Source organism: Haemorhous mexicanus, chromosome 2, assembly GCF_027477595.1.
Source record: "Haemorhous mexicanus isolate bHaeMex1 chromosome 2, bHaeMex1.pri, whole genome shotgun sequence".
NCBI lineage: Eukaryota > Metazoa > Chordata > Aves > Passeriformes > Fringillidae > Haemorhous > Haemorhous mexicanus.
The window spans coordinates 106,730,204-106,748,165 of NC_082342.1; the positions used below are offsets into that span (position 1 = coordinate 106,730,204).

At 36.5% G+C, this 17,962-nt stretch overlaps 1 protein-coding gene across 5 annotated transcripts in view; it reads right to left on the bottom strand.

Annotated features, from left to right (window-relative positions):
• Window positions 1-1,483: 1,483 nt before the first annotated feature.
• Window positions 1,484-17,962, bottom strand: part of ADGRG2 (adhesion G protein-coupled receptor G2) — a 59,682-nt gene continuing 43,203 nt past the window's right edge. For all 5 annotated transcript variants that reach the window (XM_059839856.1, XM_059839854.1, XM_059839852.1 and 2 more), the window contains 13 exons: window positions 16,991-17,189; window positions 16,549-16,705; window positions 14,310-14,459; window positions 13,967-14,089; window positions 12,790-12,835; window positions 12,582-12,685; window positions 11,874-11,998; window positions 10,859-11,127; window positions 10,070-10,169; window positions 9,480-9,754; window positions 7,525-7,626; window positions 6,608-6,760; window positions 1,484-3,590 (listed from right to left, as the gene is read on the bottom strand). In XM_059839856.1, coding sequence (XP_059695839.1) covers window positions 3,406-3,590; window positions 6,608-6,760; window positions 7,525-7,626; window positions 9,480-9,754; window positions 10,070-10,169; window positions 10,859-11,127; window positions 11,874-11,998; window positions 12,582-12,685; window positions 12,790-12,835; window positions 13,967-14,089; window positions 14,310-14,459; window positions 16,549-16,705; window positions 16,991-17,189 — 1,988 coding nt within the window. In that variant the 3' untranslated portion in view covers window positions 1,484-3,405. The remainder of the gene's footprint in view (window positions 3,591-6,607; window positions 6,761-7,524; window positions 7,627-9,479; window positions 9,755-10,069; window positions 10,170-10,858; window positions 11,128-11,873; window positions 11,999-12,581; window positions 12,686-12,789; window positions 12,836-13,966; window positions 14,090-14,309; window positions 14,460-16,548; window positions 16,706-16,990; window positions 17,190-17,962) is intronic.

The following is a 17,962-nucleotide window of genomic DNA, read 5'->3' on the forward strand; positions in this document are numbered from 1 at the left end:
GCGGAGCGGGGCGGGGCGGCAGCGGCCTCCGCCCTCAGGCACGGCGGGGACACCGGGACAGCCCTGCACAAGGACCGAGCGGAGGAGGGGCCGCATGGCGTGACAAAAGCCCGGCTGCTTTTGTAAAAAATAGTGTCGATTTTATAGAACCTCTTCATAAATTCGTAAAATAAAGCTGAGAATACCAGAATACTTGTTGGAAGCTTTTCTTTCCCCCAGCCTTAAAAAACCTCATCGTTTTGAGATCTGATCGAATGAAAGCATGGAACAGATGTAGCAGAGTAGCTGAAGGTGTGACATTCACTCAAAATTCGGAAACAATTTTTTTTTCCCGTTGTCTTTTTTTTTTTTTTAAGTGAAATTGTAGCATTAACAGAGTTACTATTGTAACTTTTCCTTGCTGTTCTCCCTTCGTTGCCTTACAGCTGACAGTCGTGATTGAGAATGCAGCGTTCACAGCCGCGTTCGTTCGTTCCTTGGGTGGCGGTCGGAGCACAGCTCTGTAGGTTCTGCACAGCAGAACAGAGGACAGAGCTCGGAGGTTCATCATCTCCCCCTGTCAGAGCCGTGCGGTGAAACCGGCGCCGTGCCGAAACATGGACCAGCTCACTGCTCCCCTGAGCTCCGCGCCAGCCTCCGCCTTCAGGACACCGCCTTTTAGAGAGACTGCACTTACGCACCAAGTTTGCTGAGCAGGGTGGTGCCAGCTGTACACGGCAGGTTGCTGTTTATCTTTGACTAAGCTTGAAACCTCCCTACAGATACCCCGAGTTAGCCTTGCAGCCGCAAACTAATGCATAGAATTTTACTGGGGGCTCTGGGCGGGTGTTGGAGCTTTCCCGGAGCTCTGGGTGTCCTGGTTAAACAAAGTCCAAGAGACCAAGGACCAAAAGGATACTGTAACATCAAGTGTAGAAACACGTTTTCAGCTAGTTTTGAGGACGAGCTAAAATTTTATGCTAAAATATTATGCTTTTTCAGCTAGTTTGAGGATGACCTAAAATGTTATGCTAAAATATTATGCAAATTTTTACTACAATATGAGCATGCTATTAAGTGGCAAAGTCAGAAAGGATTCCTCTCCCCTAGGAATATAAATTTTTTTTTTTTTCAAGAATCCTAACATATTTTACTGTGTAAAAATAAAAACAACAAGAAGACGCCGAGCAGGTCACTGGAATTTGTGTATTCACAGGGAATTTAATTACTGAAGCTGAACTCAGCTATGCGCTTTTGCTTACAGCATTCCTTTGGGAGAGCTTCAGCAGTCTTGAGGATAGGCATTGACTGGACTAACTTATGTCAGGGTTTTCTCTGCTAAAATCCAGAACTGTCAGAACCATGCAAGGTAAAATATGTAGCAGAGAATAAATGCAAAAGCTGGGTCAGCTTTATCTCCAAGAGGTGACATACTGTTGATCCTGTAATCTGAAGAATTGTAACGTAGCCCAGTATTGATGACACATTTATCTAAAAGACAAAGTTTATATATTTTGTGTTGCACTTGCTGCAATTTTATTACTTTTTTTACAGTTGAAAATATAAATATAAGAACATTAAATAAATTTACAAGAAACACTGCAAAGGCAATTAGCCAAATAGTTAAAGCATTCACAAAAATGTATTCCAGCTACTAGCATTCCAGGATGGGCTTTTACCAACATGCAGCTAAAACTCTGTGGATAAACACAACAAATACTTTCAATTCTCACCTTAAAAGCATAGTCAGAGTAATTTTGGATGTAAGTGATTAAAAGAACTGAAAGAACCAATGTGTTGCCCACAGAACCACAATGGGGTTTGAGCATTGAAGAGGTTCAACTACTAACTCCAACAGAGCCCTGGAAAAGAGGCATGTAACTCATGCTTTTTGTTGAGGAGTGTGTTTTCAGGGCACCCAACTGAGCCCTCACCACTGGGAGAACAAAGTCCTTGCTCCCCATCAGCATGCACCTGCTTCATGCAGCCCTCTTTACAGGGCCTGGTACTCTGCAGTCTGGCACCAGTTTGTCCCAGTTTGCTTTGGGAGCATCCAACTTTTGCCCAAGAATGCAAATTGAAAAAGCAGTGGCCATGGCTGCACATGTGTGTGAAGAAGAAGAGGTAAGACCAGGCTTAGGTCAATTTCTGTTCAGGGGGAACCTTCACAATGTTGTATGGACTTTCAGCTGTTTTAGATGAAGAGCCAAAATTCTTTTTTTCCCAGTAAATATCACAAGGCAAGAAAGCAATTTTGCTTCAGCAGTTACTGAGCTAGTGCCTCAGTATTTGGTTTGCCAACCACAAGCTAAAGTTTAAGCAGAAATACTCATTAGAATAGCTCAAGAGCTGCCCCTTGAAAAACAGCCATGCAATGAAACAAACAATTTCTCAGCTACTAAATATAGCAGCTGTCATTTATTATTTCTATTTTTTCTTCAACTTGCCTCCCCTACCCCACCTCCAAACTTCTCAACTTCCATCATTGCAAATGAGAAATGGCAGTGTCTCACCACTCAATATAAATACTGACCCTGGTGAAATCAATGGCAAAAACTGATGACTTCACTCAAGCCACCAACACAACTTAGTTGTACTTAATAAAGTACTGACAACTTTATTTAATACTCCATTCATGGCACTCTACTTGAATTATACCCAGTTTCTATCCCTCTACGGTGTACTAAAAGGTTCAAGACTGATTGTGTTTGTTATTTACAGTTCTGCATCTAGTGAATATATTCAAACCACTGTAAGTGATCCACTTACTGGACAAATTAAGTTTTGTTGTATTCTATGTTAAAGATAATTAACTAAAGAAAAATGCAAACTCACAATAAAAGTTACAAACAAAAACACCAATTACTTTTCTATACATAGGTATATTTAAATTTATATTACAAGAAATAAATATAAAAGTATCATTGAGATGCTTAAAGGTTGCTATTTTCTGCTTATGTACATCACTGCAGAGTTTGCTACTAAAATGTACAAAAAGTTGAAGACAGTGTAGCTAACATTTTTAAAGTTAACATTGTTTGTATGCACAAGTTGTAACTTTCTACATTTATACAGTACTACTAAGCATTATATCCAAATAAACTTAATTGTAATGAAAAAAGTCTAAATAAAACTTTTGTTTAAATGTTAAAAAAACCCCTCAAAAAACCCCACTCTGATGAAGAAAAAAATGGAAGTGTGCCAGCTGTAATCTGACATTCAAGACCTTGTCAAAATAGTAGGTTCCTTTTATTTTTTAATTTTTTTCTTTTTTAAATAATTGTCCTTGTCAATCCTTTGCATGGCTGCCTTGAAGGTCAAGTACCATATATTAAATAAAACCAGTTATTGGTCTGCTCACATTATGTAAAACTGCTGAAGTAAAACTACTTCACACTGTAAAACAATGTGCTGTTTAAAAGGAAATCACATTTTTTCCATAGAACTTAGGCTTCCTCTCTTTGAAGTCCTTCTGAGCGAGATTTGGCTTTCTTGGCTGCCAGTATCATCCTTGTCTTGGAACACAAGTTGTTTGCCTGAAAAGTCATGGAGACTCATATCACCATTCTGTACACTGAAACAAACACCATTCTTCTCACTGGAAAGATGGCCTGTTGAAACAAAAAAGAGCATTCCCTATCAGAAAGGTTCAGAATCAAGCCTCCCATGCTTTTTTTAGTCATTATAGGGAGTTCATACACTCTCATTTTATCCCTGCAACAATTTTTAAATGTGTATATTTGGTAAGTATTTTGTATAAATTTCTTTTCCTGTGTGAAATCCTGATATTTGAGAGATGTTAATATATTTATGCACAAGGATTCAATATTTTAAGCAATGAAGGTCACAATTCTCAAAATGTAGACTTGACTTGGAATAAGTATCACTAGATACAATAATCACAAGATGCAAAATACTCCTCATTTTAATGATTTGCTTTAATGAATTAAGTTTTAAAGGTATCTCAGGTGTGTCACGCATCTGAAAGAAGAAAGTACAAGGAATTCAACTTACAGCATTTACTTCTGAAGGACAATCAGAATAAGGCCTAGGTCTGATCATGGGTCAAAACCAATGCTTAGACTGCAGAAAATCTTACACATTTAGGTGAATCCACAATGAACATATCTAATACCATTGCTGAATGAAGCCTTTTACTGAAATACTTCACAAATGTTTAGTTCACTGGATAAATCTCCTGCCACTATGTATCATATTCTAAATATTTTTAGGGAGAATTTGGATTTTTTTAATCTCAGTGTTTGTGCAAACACTTCAGTTTGGACTTTTTAAAAATTTAGTTATTAATTTGAACAGCCAATAAGCACTTAAACAGGCACAAATGTAGACAGGGTAAGACAATCAGAAGAGCTTTGTTCATTAATTCAAATAAGAAAAAATAAGGAAAAGGTTGAAATGATAGAAAATAACCATACTTGCTAACACTGTGATTGTTGCTTAACCCCCTACCTGCCTAACACTCTTTTATCTTAGAAGTGTTCAAAATAGCTGTGCCCTAATATTAGGGCAAAAGCTGAGAAGAAAATAAGGCTTTTCTGTGAACAAATTCAGAAAGGTGGTTTGTGTTCCTCAGTTAGAAAATCAGCAGGTTCAGACATGTGATACCTAATTGTAGTTTCTGAAACATGCAAATCTGCAAGAGAAAAACTGAAAATAAAGAAATATTAGAATGCCATAAAAAGATGAAGCCCAGTAGGAAAGCAAAATCACAGGCTATACAGACATCCCAAACTTACTACAGTAAGTCATTCAGTCCTGAATCTGGAATAGCATTTCAGTAGAAGCAGTAAAGCTAAAACCATAAAGTGTTTACAGCTCAGTATAATTATGACATAGGTCTTAATTTCTAGAGTGTTTTTGGTTTTGGAGGTCAGGTTGGTTTTTTGGAGGAGGTTGGTTTTGAGAGGAGATCAATCAGGTGCAGCAAATTATTATGTCCCATGTTCCTATCTAACAGCAGTCTAATACCTTTTGGAGGCATTAGCCAAGCTCTGCTGAGATACAACTGCCATATGTTTGAAAGATTAGGTGTAAGGAATTGCCTCCAAGAGTTTTGCTGGGAGCTATCCAGTTTAGTTATAGGTTTAGCCTCTTCTTATGAAGTCCTAAAGGACCCAGAAGAATTATTTAGTCAAACTTGGCAGGCAAGGTATCATACAGCCCTCTTGATATGACTGGAGGATGTGGTACAAGGTTTACAGCATTCAAATAGACAATAAAATAAAAAATTAGGTGGGTCACCAGAGACATCCATGTTTGTAAGTGCACAGGAACAAGGTTTTATCAAAGTTCTTTCAGCTGCTTTTGTCTAAGAAGCTTTTGGCACAGGACACACAGACACACTGGAAAGGTCTGATTATGTGAATATAGTAGGACAGAATTGGAGCACAGCCAACAGAATTGGCATCACTCAATGGTTCGGATCATCAATTTAGTATCTCATTCCAAAATACCCAAAAGAACAAAACCTTTTCCAGAAAGCCACAACAGGCTCATTCATTTGGTTGCTACAACAAACAAGCTCAATAGAACATTTCTGCTCTTTCTTTCTGTTGAGAAAAGCAGTCAAAATGCTTTTGTAGCTTGGTATAAGCATGTCAGATGTCGCAGGGAGAGATGGCTTTTTTCATCAGAGCAATTACCATAGCAGGGAAAAAAGAACCCTACAAGACATGCAGGCTTTTGCACCTGAAAATTTCTCTCTTTGAAAGGAAATACTTCTACCTAAAAATATTGCCTTACTTTGTATCTAATGATAGTGAGTGTCACTGGATGCTGGTTCTCAACTAACAGATAAAAAGTATGTTAATTATGGCATTATGTGGTATCCAAACAGGGAGATTTTTACAAAGGGATGTGGAAAGAAAAAAAACCAACCTCAATTTAGAAAGCTGTACAGGGCATGTCTAAATGCCATCTCCTCAAGTGTTGTGATTTCTCTGCAATATGCAGTTACACTCAAAGGAACAGTATGAGCAATGTGAGTTACACTCAAACAGTAACCTCTAATCCACATACGAATTCTTTTACTCTGTAGATCTAAGAAGTTATCTGCTGATATAATCTTGTTATGTGCTGTCTTCTGACAGCATAGGCCAAGGAATGACGACAACACAGCCTCTCTAAGCATGTTCAACAACTTCATAATAAACATTCTAGTTGATGACATGACTTAGCCTCAACTTTTGATCAGCTGGGAAAAATACCTCAGGCACACAGGAGTAATGTCTTCTGAGTTTTGCTTGACTTAGGGTTTTATACATTACAGATTTGTAAGTTATTTTTCTGATTGAAAATTGATTTGCTTTACTGAGAGCTCAAATCAGCACCATGACACGCGCCCTGCATGAGTGTGAAGAACTAGATTATGTTCACAGAAAAAAGGTCACTTTAATAAGTACTTTCAATGGTGATTCATATCTAGCTTTCTCAACAGAAAAATAAGCCACAGCAAATTGCAAGTGAAATTGAGTGTAGTGCTCCTTACACCTGCATTTCAGCTCCTCAGGAAGAGCAGAGGGCAGCAGTGCAGAGGACAGTACCATGTCAGAACAGGAAAGATGGAGAATTTTACTTCTGAGGATATACTATTTTGCATTATACTTACCATTTCCATTTGCATGGACTGAATAATCATTATTCATTAGCAGTGTTGTAGAGTTAGTGGAGTTACTGTTTGATTGTAAGGAGTTGGAAGAACTGGATACTCCTTGATTTACAGTCTGCTTCTTCAAACCATTTGTAGCAGTTCTACTCCAGTCTAAAACAGGAAATAATACAACTCACACAAGCACTATATAAAAATTTAGTTAATAATGCACCTGAATTGATATAAAGTCAAGACTTTACACACTTCTTGCAGTATTCCAGACAGAATTATATTGTAAGAATTTAATGAGTCTTGATGTTTAAAATTATTTAAATCTAGTTCCTTTTCTCTTGTCTCTTTTTAAAATACAAGCAGCCAACTGTCATAGTTTTACAACTGCAGACCAGATCAGAAAAATAACTGAAGTGCAGTTGATTCTCCAAGTGAAAGTGTATAAAAATATATGGCTTTACAAGAGGACAACTACTTAGTAACAAAATAACATAAAGTAATTAATGTCTTTTTTGGTTTAAACTATGCTTCACTTTGTTTTTGTGGAAATAACTGGTAAAACTACAGCTGATCCACAAGCTGGAACAAATCTTACCGTTTCTAACTGACCAAAAGTCTTCTGCAAAGACATGCCTTTACCCTGCAGTGGAAGAGGTCATCTCTTAGCAGTTAGCAGCTTAAGGCAACAGCATGTAAACATGCAAATGCTGCATCAGCTACCACCTTCAAAGAGTATAATTTTAGAGGTTTACTGTATCTTGGATAATAAATTAGAACTGCAACTGCAACAACATGATCAACTGGTTTTTTGGGGGGATGTTTTTGGTTGGATTTTTTTTTTTTTTTTGTAATTATTACAAAATACCCAGAACTTAACACTAAATATAAGAATACAGAAGTTAAAAAAAAAAAAAAAAGCTTACCAGAATTTTCAGCCAGCCTGAATTTCCCACAACAAAGATATCTTCTCCACTGTTTACGGACATTCTCCTTTGTTACACAATAGAAGATGAAAATGAAGAACCCTGCAAAGCAATAACATAAAAGATTGTTGTAAAATTCACTTTTACTACTTCCTAATGAACAATGTTTTGGTTTTCTTTCATTTCTTTTAAATTTCTAATAAAAAGTAATGACACCTTTCTTTTCTGAAAAAGTTTACAACTCTGAATTTTGCAGAGCACTTTTTCCTTACATAGATTAGAGGAATCATACACACAAAAGAAAAAAACAACAAATACAACTAAATGCATGAAGTGCATAAAGTTTCCTTTTAACAAATAAAAAGGGAAAAAATCTGTTGATCTTGAAAGTCACTTAATGCTTTTGAAAAAGAATTCAAAGCGATGTCAAAGAGAGAGTGTGATACCACACTATCAGACCATGAAGCTTTTTTAGCACACCCTGTGACAAATACATCTTCTACTAGCAGCTAACCTGTTACCACCAATGCTACAAAATTTTGAGCACTCATCCAAAGAAAATAACTCATATCTAAAATAACAATAAATGGTACCTCCTTTACCACAATTTCAAATATTTACTAGAAGGGATGGTGCCCATCCCATCTCCTATGAGTGCCACATTACAGTCTCTCTGTCTACTTCTCATTTGCTACTAACTGACACAGGGTGGCATCCAACTTCCCCTGCTTAAAAGTTCATCACAATTGCCACCCTTTAAGGGAAAGTGGCACTCAATCTTTGCACAGTTTCCAATCTGCAATGGGAAACAGCTGTATTAGGTTTAGAATGAACAGTAAATAATAGTAAGTCAACACAGCAAATAGAGGAAAGTGTATGTATACATTGAACAGCAAATTTCACTGCTTTAGTCTCTCTGGGAAACCATCCAGTCAGTCACCTAAGTGCCATTTATGCAGAAGTTTGAATCCAAACTTCAGAAGGGCAATTCAGGTATATTTCGGACACTGGGGACAGCACCTCCTGTTTATATAAAAATCTACATGGCAACTCTGCTTTTGGATATGTCCAGTAGCACCTACCTTTGCAAAACTTTATGTTTTCATATCTACTTCTCATACATTCTTAAGTACTATATAGGCCATGCTTAAGAGTTGGGCCACTAACTTTTAGATATTTCAGCCTTGCCTGTCTCAATGACCCTTTGCCAACTGTCAAACCTCCCCCAAAAGCCTTAGGGGAACTGAAGGAAAGATACTGTTTTCACTACATTAACTGTATTATAATGTGAACACTTAAAAGTAACTGAGTATTCAAAAATCATCTGTCTATTAGTGGAAACAATCACTTCCAGGGATATCTGGTTTGCATACGTGTGGATGCCATGGGACAGGGAGAGAGAAACGGCAAGCGTTTCTCACAGCGGCTTGTGAGAGATTTTAGGGAGTTGGAAAGAAGTGATAACCTGTTGACTATAAAAAACTTGCAGGTGCTGTTTTTCTATCTTGTTTTTCCACCTTGTTTTTCCGTTCCTCTCAAGGACAGTGCGTGAGAAAGATGTTTCTGTTAGCCAATAGAATAGAACATATCGTACCTCTCTATAAAAACCGCGCGGTTCTTTTGAACAAAGCGCTTCTTCACCTTTGCTACAATCCTGCCTCTTGTCTGTTCCTGCCCTGACCCCGGCGCGCGAGCGACCCATACACTTTTAAAATGACAATATTTATAAATATACCATACCTATATAAATAGTATCTAGTTTTTCTGTACCTCATCATAACAAAACTGCAACTTAAGGTTACTGTAAAGCAGTATCATCTCATCTCTAATATAATTAACATGCTACTGCACATATCAAATTTAAATTTTTATTGCTGAATCAAGAAAATTATGCTTCAAAATGTTTGGTTTGTTATATTATAGACAGGGAGCTGTTACGTGGAGGATAAACTTACCTTGCAAAGTGTTGAAAATGGTAAAGAGGTAAGTAAATACCTCATTTACTGTGAAGAAAGCAAACCCCCAAGTAATTCCCAACAAGAATGTGAGGCCAGCAACACTCCTAAGGTCTTGGATACTGGTTTTCCTTTGAGCACCGAGTTGTTTCTTCTTTTTGATACGACAGAGCTGGATCAGCACAACAATGAACATGCTGATATTGATCAGGAATATCAGGCAGAAGTATCCCACAGCAGTAATATAGAAGACAATTCTATTTTTGATCCAGCAGCTAGAACAGAAGAGCAGTCTGTCAACCATTATCAGAAACAGAAACTAAGTGAAATAAACATGAGACAAACTTGTAGTTTCTTGCATGCAAACCACTTTTGCCTCTTACAAAAGAAGGTTGGGGTTTTTTTTTTGGCAAAAGGATATGAGCCTTCATAAAGGCAATAACCTTAAAACACATGAGATACTGTAGAGTTACTTCAAAGCACTACTATTGCTTTCTAGCCTTCCCCCCTTTACTTTAAAGAAAAGCAGTTTGTAGGACCTCCCTCCACTCCCACCCTCACCTCCCCCAAAGCACCTCCCTTTCACTCACAATTCATCAGGTCCATTTATGGAAACCTTTCCAGTGGTTATAAGTCCATAATTATCTGGTGATACTGCCAACACAATGGACACAACTATTGCTGGTAACCCTAAAAGATTATGAGAAAACACATACATAAAAATCCTAACAGACAGTATTATGAGGACTTGAAATTATTATATTTTGCTACAAAATCTACATATTGTTTCTGAAATTTGGCTGTTGAATTCTGCTGACTACTAGCTCTCTGAAAAATTGCAGCATTCAAACTGCTCAGGAGCACAACTTGCAAAGAAACAAGAGGAGTCCTTCACAGCCAGCTCCAAAACTTTCTGAATAAACCAACAAATACAAGTCTTCAAACTGCTTCAAAATATCTCTTACAGGATAACTGATTTTCATTCTTACACATGTTTTAAGAAACAAATAGGAGATAAAAATCAGGCCCAGAATCTCTTCATCCTCTATCCAGTCAGATCTGGTTTTGCTGCTTTTTGTTAGCAACAGTGCTATTCCCAAAATAGAACATATACTTATTGGCATTTATTCTCAAAATAATGGAAGCATGCACATTCAAAATTGGTTCTATTGTACTAGCACAAGGAAAATTCATTATCACTTTGAATTGCAGAAACTTCAGTTCTCCAGCTGGGGGGACTCCACACCTCAGAAAGGTGGAACATTAATATCAACATTTAATGACTGCCTAATCTTAATTTCTGACCTGTATCACATTCACTGAAATACTTGATTACAGGAATTACCTATTTAGCATGAAAAAGGAAAAAAAATACATACCCCAACCAACAACACAAAATTTAAGAATGTATTTCCGTACATAGGTGTTAAAGACCTTCACAAGGGCCAGATACATGTGGAAAGCTTCCAGGCCCATCCAGGTAAAGGAAACCAAGAGGAAATAGTGAAGAAATACTGCAACTGCAATGCATAGGCCTTGTTTATCATACAGTGCAATCCATGAGTCAAGGAGAAAAACTAAGTTGAGTAGAAGTAATGCAGCACACAGCTGAATAAGTATTTTGGAGGGGTAGTCTCTCCGGATTTTCCTAAAAAAAAAGAAAATTCATGGGATGACATCAGCTGTCCATGGATTCCTGGCTTACTTCCTCTCTTGCAGTCCTTGGCATTCACAAATGCCATTTTCATTCATACACAATGCTGCATGGGTTGCATTTATACATGGAGAGAATAATTTACAGCATACTTCCTAATTAATGGTCTGTATATATAAAGTTTTTTTAGAAAAGGTCACATAAATACAAACAATCTTGGAGTCAAAGTGCTTAGTACCATGGTTATTTTTTTTTTTTCCATTGTATGTTGGACTTCCTGTTACATTGCTACCCAAACCCAAAAGGTGTCTGTTCTTTATTGCTAAGCTAGATCAATCTTTTGACTGGGCATCTAAAGCCTTGATAGAGGCAAGTCCCAGTCTTAGAATAATGAGAGAATAAAGAAAGAATACAAATGCTTTTAAAATGCTAACATTCTGTACTGCTTTTTTGTGTATTGTATCTTAAATTCATTCCTTCACACTTCTATTATGATAATCCATTATAAAATACTTCAGAGTGCTACTTCTTCACTTTTACTGCCTTGTGCCTCATGATAATTCACTGGTTGATCAGATTAACATTTCTGAAGACTGAATCAACATCTTCCTGGTGAACTGGCCAAATCTATACATTATTTGTGGAGACAGAATCCATAACTATTGAAAAGGATTTCTCAGTGAAGACTACAAACAATCACAATTGAAGAATAATCGGAGCTCAGCTGAATGGGTACTTACTCAAAGGCTATGTAGGTCACAAGAGTAACAGAAAGAAAAATTGCAGAGAGGCCACAGCCTATATATGATATAAAAGTAAGTACCAATTCTTGTGTGGGATTCAAAGGAGTATTTCCATACATGTCCTAAAACAGAAACAGAAGTTATTTTCAGAGAAGAGGTTTATTTTATGGAAAAATATTTAAAAAAACCACTAAAAAGAATCAAAACACACCTTTCCCTCTACTCTTATAAATGAAAAAATACTCCATTCCTTTCATCATGGCTCTTATAAAAAGTTAGATGAAAAAAAAAAGCCAATCTAGTCTGTAAAGAGCAGGGAGCTGGGACTCCATGATCCTTATGGGTCTGTTCCAACTTGAGATATTATTTTATAATTCTATGACCCTAATTGTGAAAATCCATTTGATTAAAAACCTGTTTTAAATTTCCTAAATTTTATTTAGAGTATAAGTAGCTGCCTAAATGTAAAAACTGCAGCACTTAAGAATTTTTTTTCCTCCAGTGGAACCCATGGACTCCCCTTCAACAAGGATTTTAAGCATGTGCCTTACTGTCTGGCTATCTGTACTAACACTCAAGTGAATAGAACCTGAGTATTATTTATTAGATTGTATGGGCTTATTGGGTCTTCACTTGCTTAAGACAACTCAAGGTTAAATGTGTTCTTGAACAAGGGTAAGATTGCATAATTTTAAAAATAGTTACCATCAAAACTGCAAAACTTGTGAGATGGTTGCATGAACAGACTGTTTCATTTACTCTACTTTCTGTGACTATGCAACCTTCATATGACCAGCCTCCATGTCCACCTGTTAAAAAAAGCAGCTTTGTTATTCATAAAAGGCTTCATTTATATTAACATGAATTAACATAGCTAAAACAGCACAGCACTTGGGTGATCTCAAGTACTTACCATTTTTATTGAAGTCCCAAAAAACACATCTAACTGTTGAATTATCCTGTTTAGGAGTATGAACATAAAAAACCCCAAGTTACTAAACTGTGAGTTTAGGATCAAATTATTTATGAATGATCTACAAAATTCAGGGAAGAATAAACACTGCATACAGCAAATATGCCTGTTCTATGCGAACACAAAATAAATTTAGGTGCATAAAAGGATTGCAAACTACATGCAAAAATATGCTGAACAGATTTGAAGTAACCAGACAGGAACTAGCTCTTGTTCTTATGCAAAGACTGTGTTCCTGGTAGAACCTTTTGAATGTTCTTTCAATGTCTACCCACACCATACAAATTCTTGGGATCTCTCCTCTTTCAAAACTTTGTAACTTTTGAAGTCATGATCACACAGAAAAGGAAAAACCTTTTCATTTGCAAATATTTGATCACTTCCTACTATCACAATGTTAAACACTTACAAACAGATTTCCTAACACACATGCAAATTCTATAAATACCAGCAGCAATACACCATATTGCTATAAATACTATTACTTCTACAGTTATATCTCAAAACCTATTATTATGTCAAAAGAAGTAAAGTCGCCACTAAGTCAACTCCTAAAAAAAGCTCCAGGTGAATTAGTGGAATCCCCACATTTTTCAGTTTATAATAACTGAATATTTAAAACTCTCTTAAGATATGAGATAGAATACTTTAATCCTTGATGCTCCTTTCAGAAAGAGATGGCGTGTAAGAATCCTCATACTTCCTGACGATACAATTCTGTGTTTCAGTTCCCCCAAGAAAACAGTTACATTATTTTCTGGCCATGCAACACCCACAAATGTCATGACTGCAGTATCTACCATAGCAACCCACATTTTCAGTCTTCCCTCTAAGAGCTTTTATTCTTTGTAGAATAAAACAAAGAGTAAGTAAGAAAGATAAAAGCTGAATGAATTTGTGATAGAGCAAAATTACCTTACACTACCTGAGAACCAAAATTTGTACCAGTAGCAAATAAGCAAACAGGAGTGATTTTTAATGTCCAGGTGGAGATGAAATGTCCCCATTAGTAAAGCAGAACAAGTTGACCTGTATTCTTAACAAAATGTTTCCTCTACAAAAACTCCAGTGGAGACAACAAAACTGTACTTTAAGTCTGCTAAAATGTAAATTTTACCTGATTAGGCTTGATATTCTGCAAAATGACAGTAACATTTGCCGTTAAGTTACTAATTGTGAGGTTGGCAACACTTGATGATATAACACTGCTGATTAAAGATGCATTCTTCAAGGACAGATCCTGGAATGACAAAAAAAGCTCCAGATTTTAAAATCTTAACGGAAACAATACTAGAGTACAGCACCCACAAGCTCATTTACTATGTGGAGCAAGCACTGGACAAAAGTAATTTTTTAAGTCAGAAGTTTAAAAATGTGTTTTGTAGGGAATAAAAAATCCATTCATATTTTGCTCTAAGCTTGAATTTAAAATCCTTATGAACAGTGGATCAAAAAAATACCTGGAACACAGTGGTCTTTTTAAAGAAGTTGAATATAATTCTAGAAGCCAAGTCCAACTCTTCAGTGCGTAAATTTTTCATCAATGTAGAAGGAAGTGTAATTGATCCAAGATTATTTAAATTCTGAATTGGCTGAACTCCTAGAGAGATCTGAAAAATAAACACCAGGACTATGCTTTGTTTCAGTCTCCAAATAAATAAATAAATAAATTATTACTTATTTTCAGTTTAAAACTTCAAAATAAATACCTCATTAATTGCTGTCACAAACCCACTGCTGCTCTCATTCCTCTCCCACTCCAATGCATAAATAGCACTTTTAGGACTGAAAAGGATGCATCGCATTTCAGGTCTGCCTACCACTGAAAACAATCTGGCTTTAACCATTTCCCTACAGGGACATAACACACCACTGTGTGTTTTCTATTGATTTGGAAAAGGTGAGGAGCAAAAACTCTGTGTAGCTGTAACTGTGTAGGGAGATCAACAGCATGAAAGCCTGCAAAGGCAAAGAATTTTTATAACCTGTAGGGAGTATGTCAGTATTCAGAAAAAGTGAAAATAGCCATTATTTGTCAATACAAATTTTTATGTTCAGGAGGTTAAGTTTATGTTCTTAGATAAGAACATAAACCCTAACTTTCTGATCATCTGGCAAAAATTACAAAAGTAAACTGGATAAGCTATAATTCAGGTACCTCAAGAGCTTAGTGATCTTAAACTGTACAAAAAATATGTCAACTTTCATCCATTTTATGTGCTGCACATTTTATTTGCTGTGCTTACAGGCCAGGGAGCTTTGTCTAGTACAGGATCTCTCAACAGTCCTGTCATACATTAGTCCTTTATATACAAATATCATCACCTCAGAGTTCCTGGGAAATGTGAAACATTAGTAGTGCTGCAGAAAGAAATTACCTGAGTATTGAAAGAATGGCTGTAGTAAGAGTAACAGTGTGAACTCCCCAAAGTGCCCTAACAATGTGATTTAACTCATCTGTTTAGATCAGCACACTCCAAATGTTTTTGATCATGCATCCCCTAAAAATTTTTTAGCATGAACCTTAGTATATACCTATCCATAAGTTACATGTATGAATTAGTTTACTAATATATTATGCAAGTTATAATTTTTTTTTAAAAAATTGAGGAGATTAAAAATTACTTTTAAAATGTATTTTTAATTTATTATAAGATATAAATATAAATAAGAGTTTCCTGCACTGTGCTGGACTGTCGTGTGCACACCCTGAGGTACTCAAAACCCACTTTGGACATCACTGGTGTAGACAGCCATCAAAGAAATCCCGAATTAATTCTACAAAAGCACTCCTGTTGCTCTAGTTTGAAGTAGATTATACTTACTGAAAATATTCAGTGTTTCATTGCCAATGCCATAAAATAAAAAATCATTCCTTAGCAAGTATCTGTATGTCAGCACTAGCATCTCCTAGTCATCTCACATTCGTGCACTACATATTGCTAAGAAATAGAACTCATATGCTAAACATTTATATAATTTTCAGTAACACAGAAAAGTTCCAGTACTACATATGGCTTACGATACATTAAGCTATTTTCTTCTCTGAGGAGGCAGAATGTGTCAAAATTGGTCCAAAACTTTCCATCTCTCCTTGCTTAAGCCTCCAAGGCTGGTATTGTCCATTATTTTCTCTGTCAGGAGGGAGGTTTTGAATGAGATATAGGGGATCCAATCAAACTTTCTAAGCACTTCTTTCTTGGTGAGATGCCATTAGTGACAAATATTCTGAGCGTCATTATCCAAGCAACACACATAATAGTTCTTTTCTGGAACCCTCTACAATTATTTCCTTCTAACAGATGAAGCCATCTGGCAACACTCCTTGACAAATTTCAGCACTGTCATGGTGGTTGAATAAATGACTCATAATTCAGGGGGCTTGAGGCAAAGTTATTCTGCCAAGCACTTTGTCCATTCTGGTGTTCTAGTTGTACCCTCTCCAACAGCTTATTAGTTCTACCAGTTTCTGCTAAGTCAGCTCTCTTTTACACCTATTTACACAGTTGAAAATTCAAGGAAAAACTGAGAAGGGCTTAAAAAAAGTCTAAAACTAGCGGCTTAAAAAAAGTCTAAAACTAACATGAACTATAGATCTTGACACTGACATAAACAAACTCATATTCCTATAAATATAAAACCATAAACACTTTAAAATAAATGTTTGACAATTTGTAGGTATTGTAAGTATTTTGTAACCTGGAGATCATCTGAGTCCTGAACAGCAAAAGACATTTGGTTGGAGCGGATTCTGTTGGTTTTGACAACTGCCAGAGCCAAGGAAGGGGAGACAAATTCAGCAGATGATGTTGATAAGTTTAGTTTTAAGCCAATGTAGTCCACCAGCTTTATAATTCTGTTAAGAAAAAGTACACTTAGTATTACCAAGCACATACATCCAAAATTCTCAAGCAAGTTATGGTTATGGAGCAATAATCCCAGTGTAATGCAAAATAATCACTTATTATGGTGCCAACAAAAATACCCCCACCATTTTCCATGGCATTATATGATAGTAGAGCTGTAACATTAGAATGATAGTCCTTCCATTTTGAATAACTACATAAAAGAACAAGAAATGAAGCCAATTTGTCAAGACAGTAAATACAACACTCCTGTAATCTATTGCCAAATGACCTACCTGTTAGAAATTCGTGGTGGTAATGGCTGAGAAGCAGTGAGGATAGTGCTCACCTCACTAACCATCCTTTCTACATCTTTTGGCTCTATTTTTCCAGCTGCTAAATCATTTTCTATTTTGGACACGATCTGCTCAGCTGTGGCGATACTAATGGTGGTGTGTACAGAAGTTATATTTGTGGTAGCTGAAAGGGTTTTTCCTGTGACAAATGAAAAGTTAAACATTGTGTTCAACAAATGATGTAAGCTTGGAGAAGCAGAAAAATTAAACTGTTCTCTTGATTAAAAAATTGTATCACTACTCATAAGGGTTCTCAACAAGTCATGTAATTTCTCCCTATCAGCTACTTTGCAGACAGTGGTAATTTAAATCTCAAGAAAACATAAAGCAAGATTTCAAACTGATAACATTATTTTCATGTTTTATTGATTTCAAAGTTCCTCACATCAGATCACTAATATATTACATTTAATTGTTAATATATTAAACATATTTAATATATTAAATAACCTATTATTTTGAATTTTTAGCCACTGAACCCCTGAATGCAGAGTAAAATCATGAGACTGTCAGAAATTTGAAAAGAAGCTTGTGTAGAATTTTCATAAGAAAATACAGAGCTGTAGCAGGCGCAGGGCTGGCTACGGCTCCGTGGAGGGATGTTTAGAGATAGGTATTTGCTGAGTCATAGGAATTGAACCAGGAGTCCTCACTCTGGTCCTCCAGGCCTGCTTATCTCTCTGTGACCCCATAGGCTAGTTTCCCTAACCCTTATAATTTGTCAGTTTTCAATCCTCCCTAACCCTATAAAAGAGACTGTCTTGGCCCATTTCTTTGGAAGAGCAGCTTCAAGACCCTTCGCGAGACCCTCAGAATAAACCATCGTGGAACTCTTGGCCACCTTCTCCTCTCTCTCTTTGTCTGCCTTCCTGGAGCCACGGCCAGCCACAGCCCCTATGAGCAAGCTAAGAG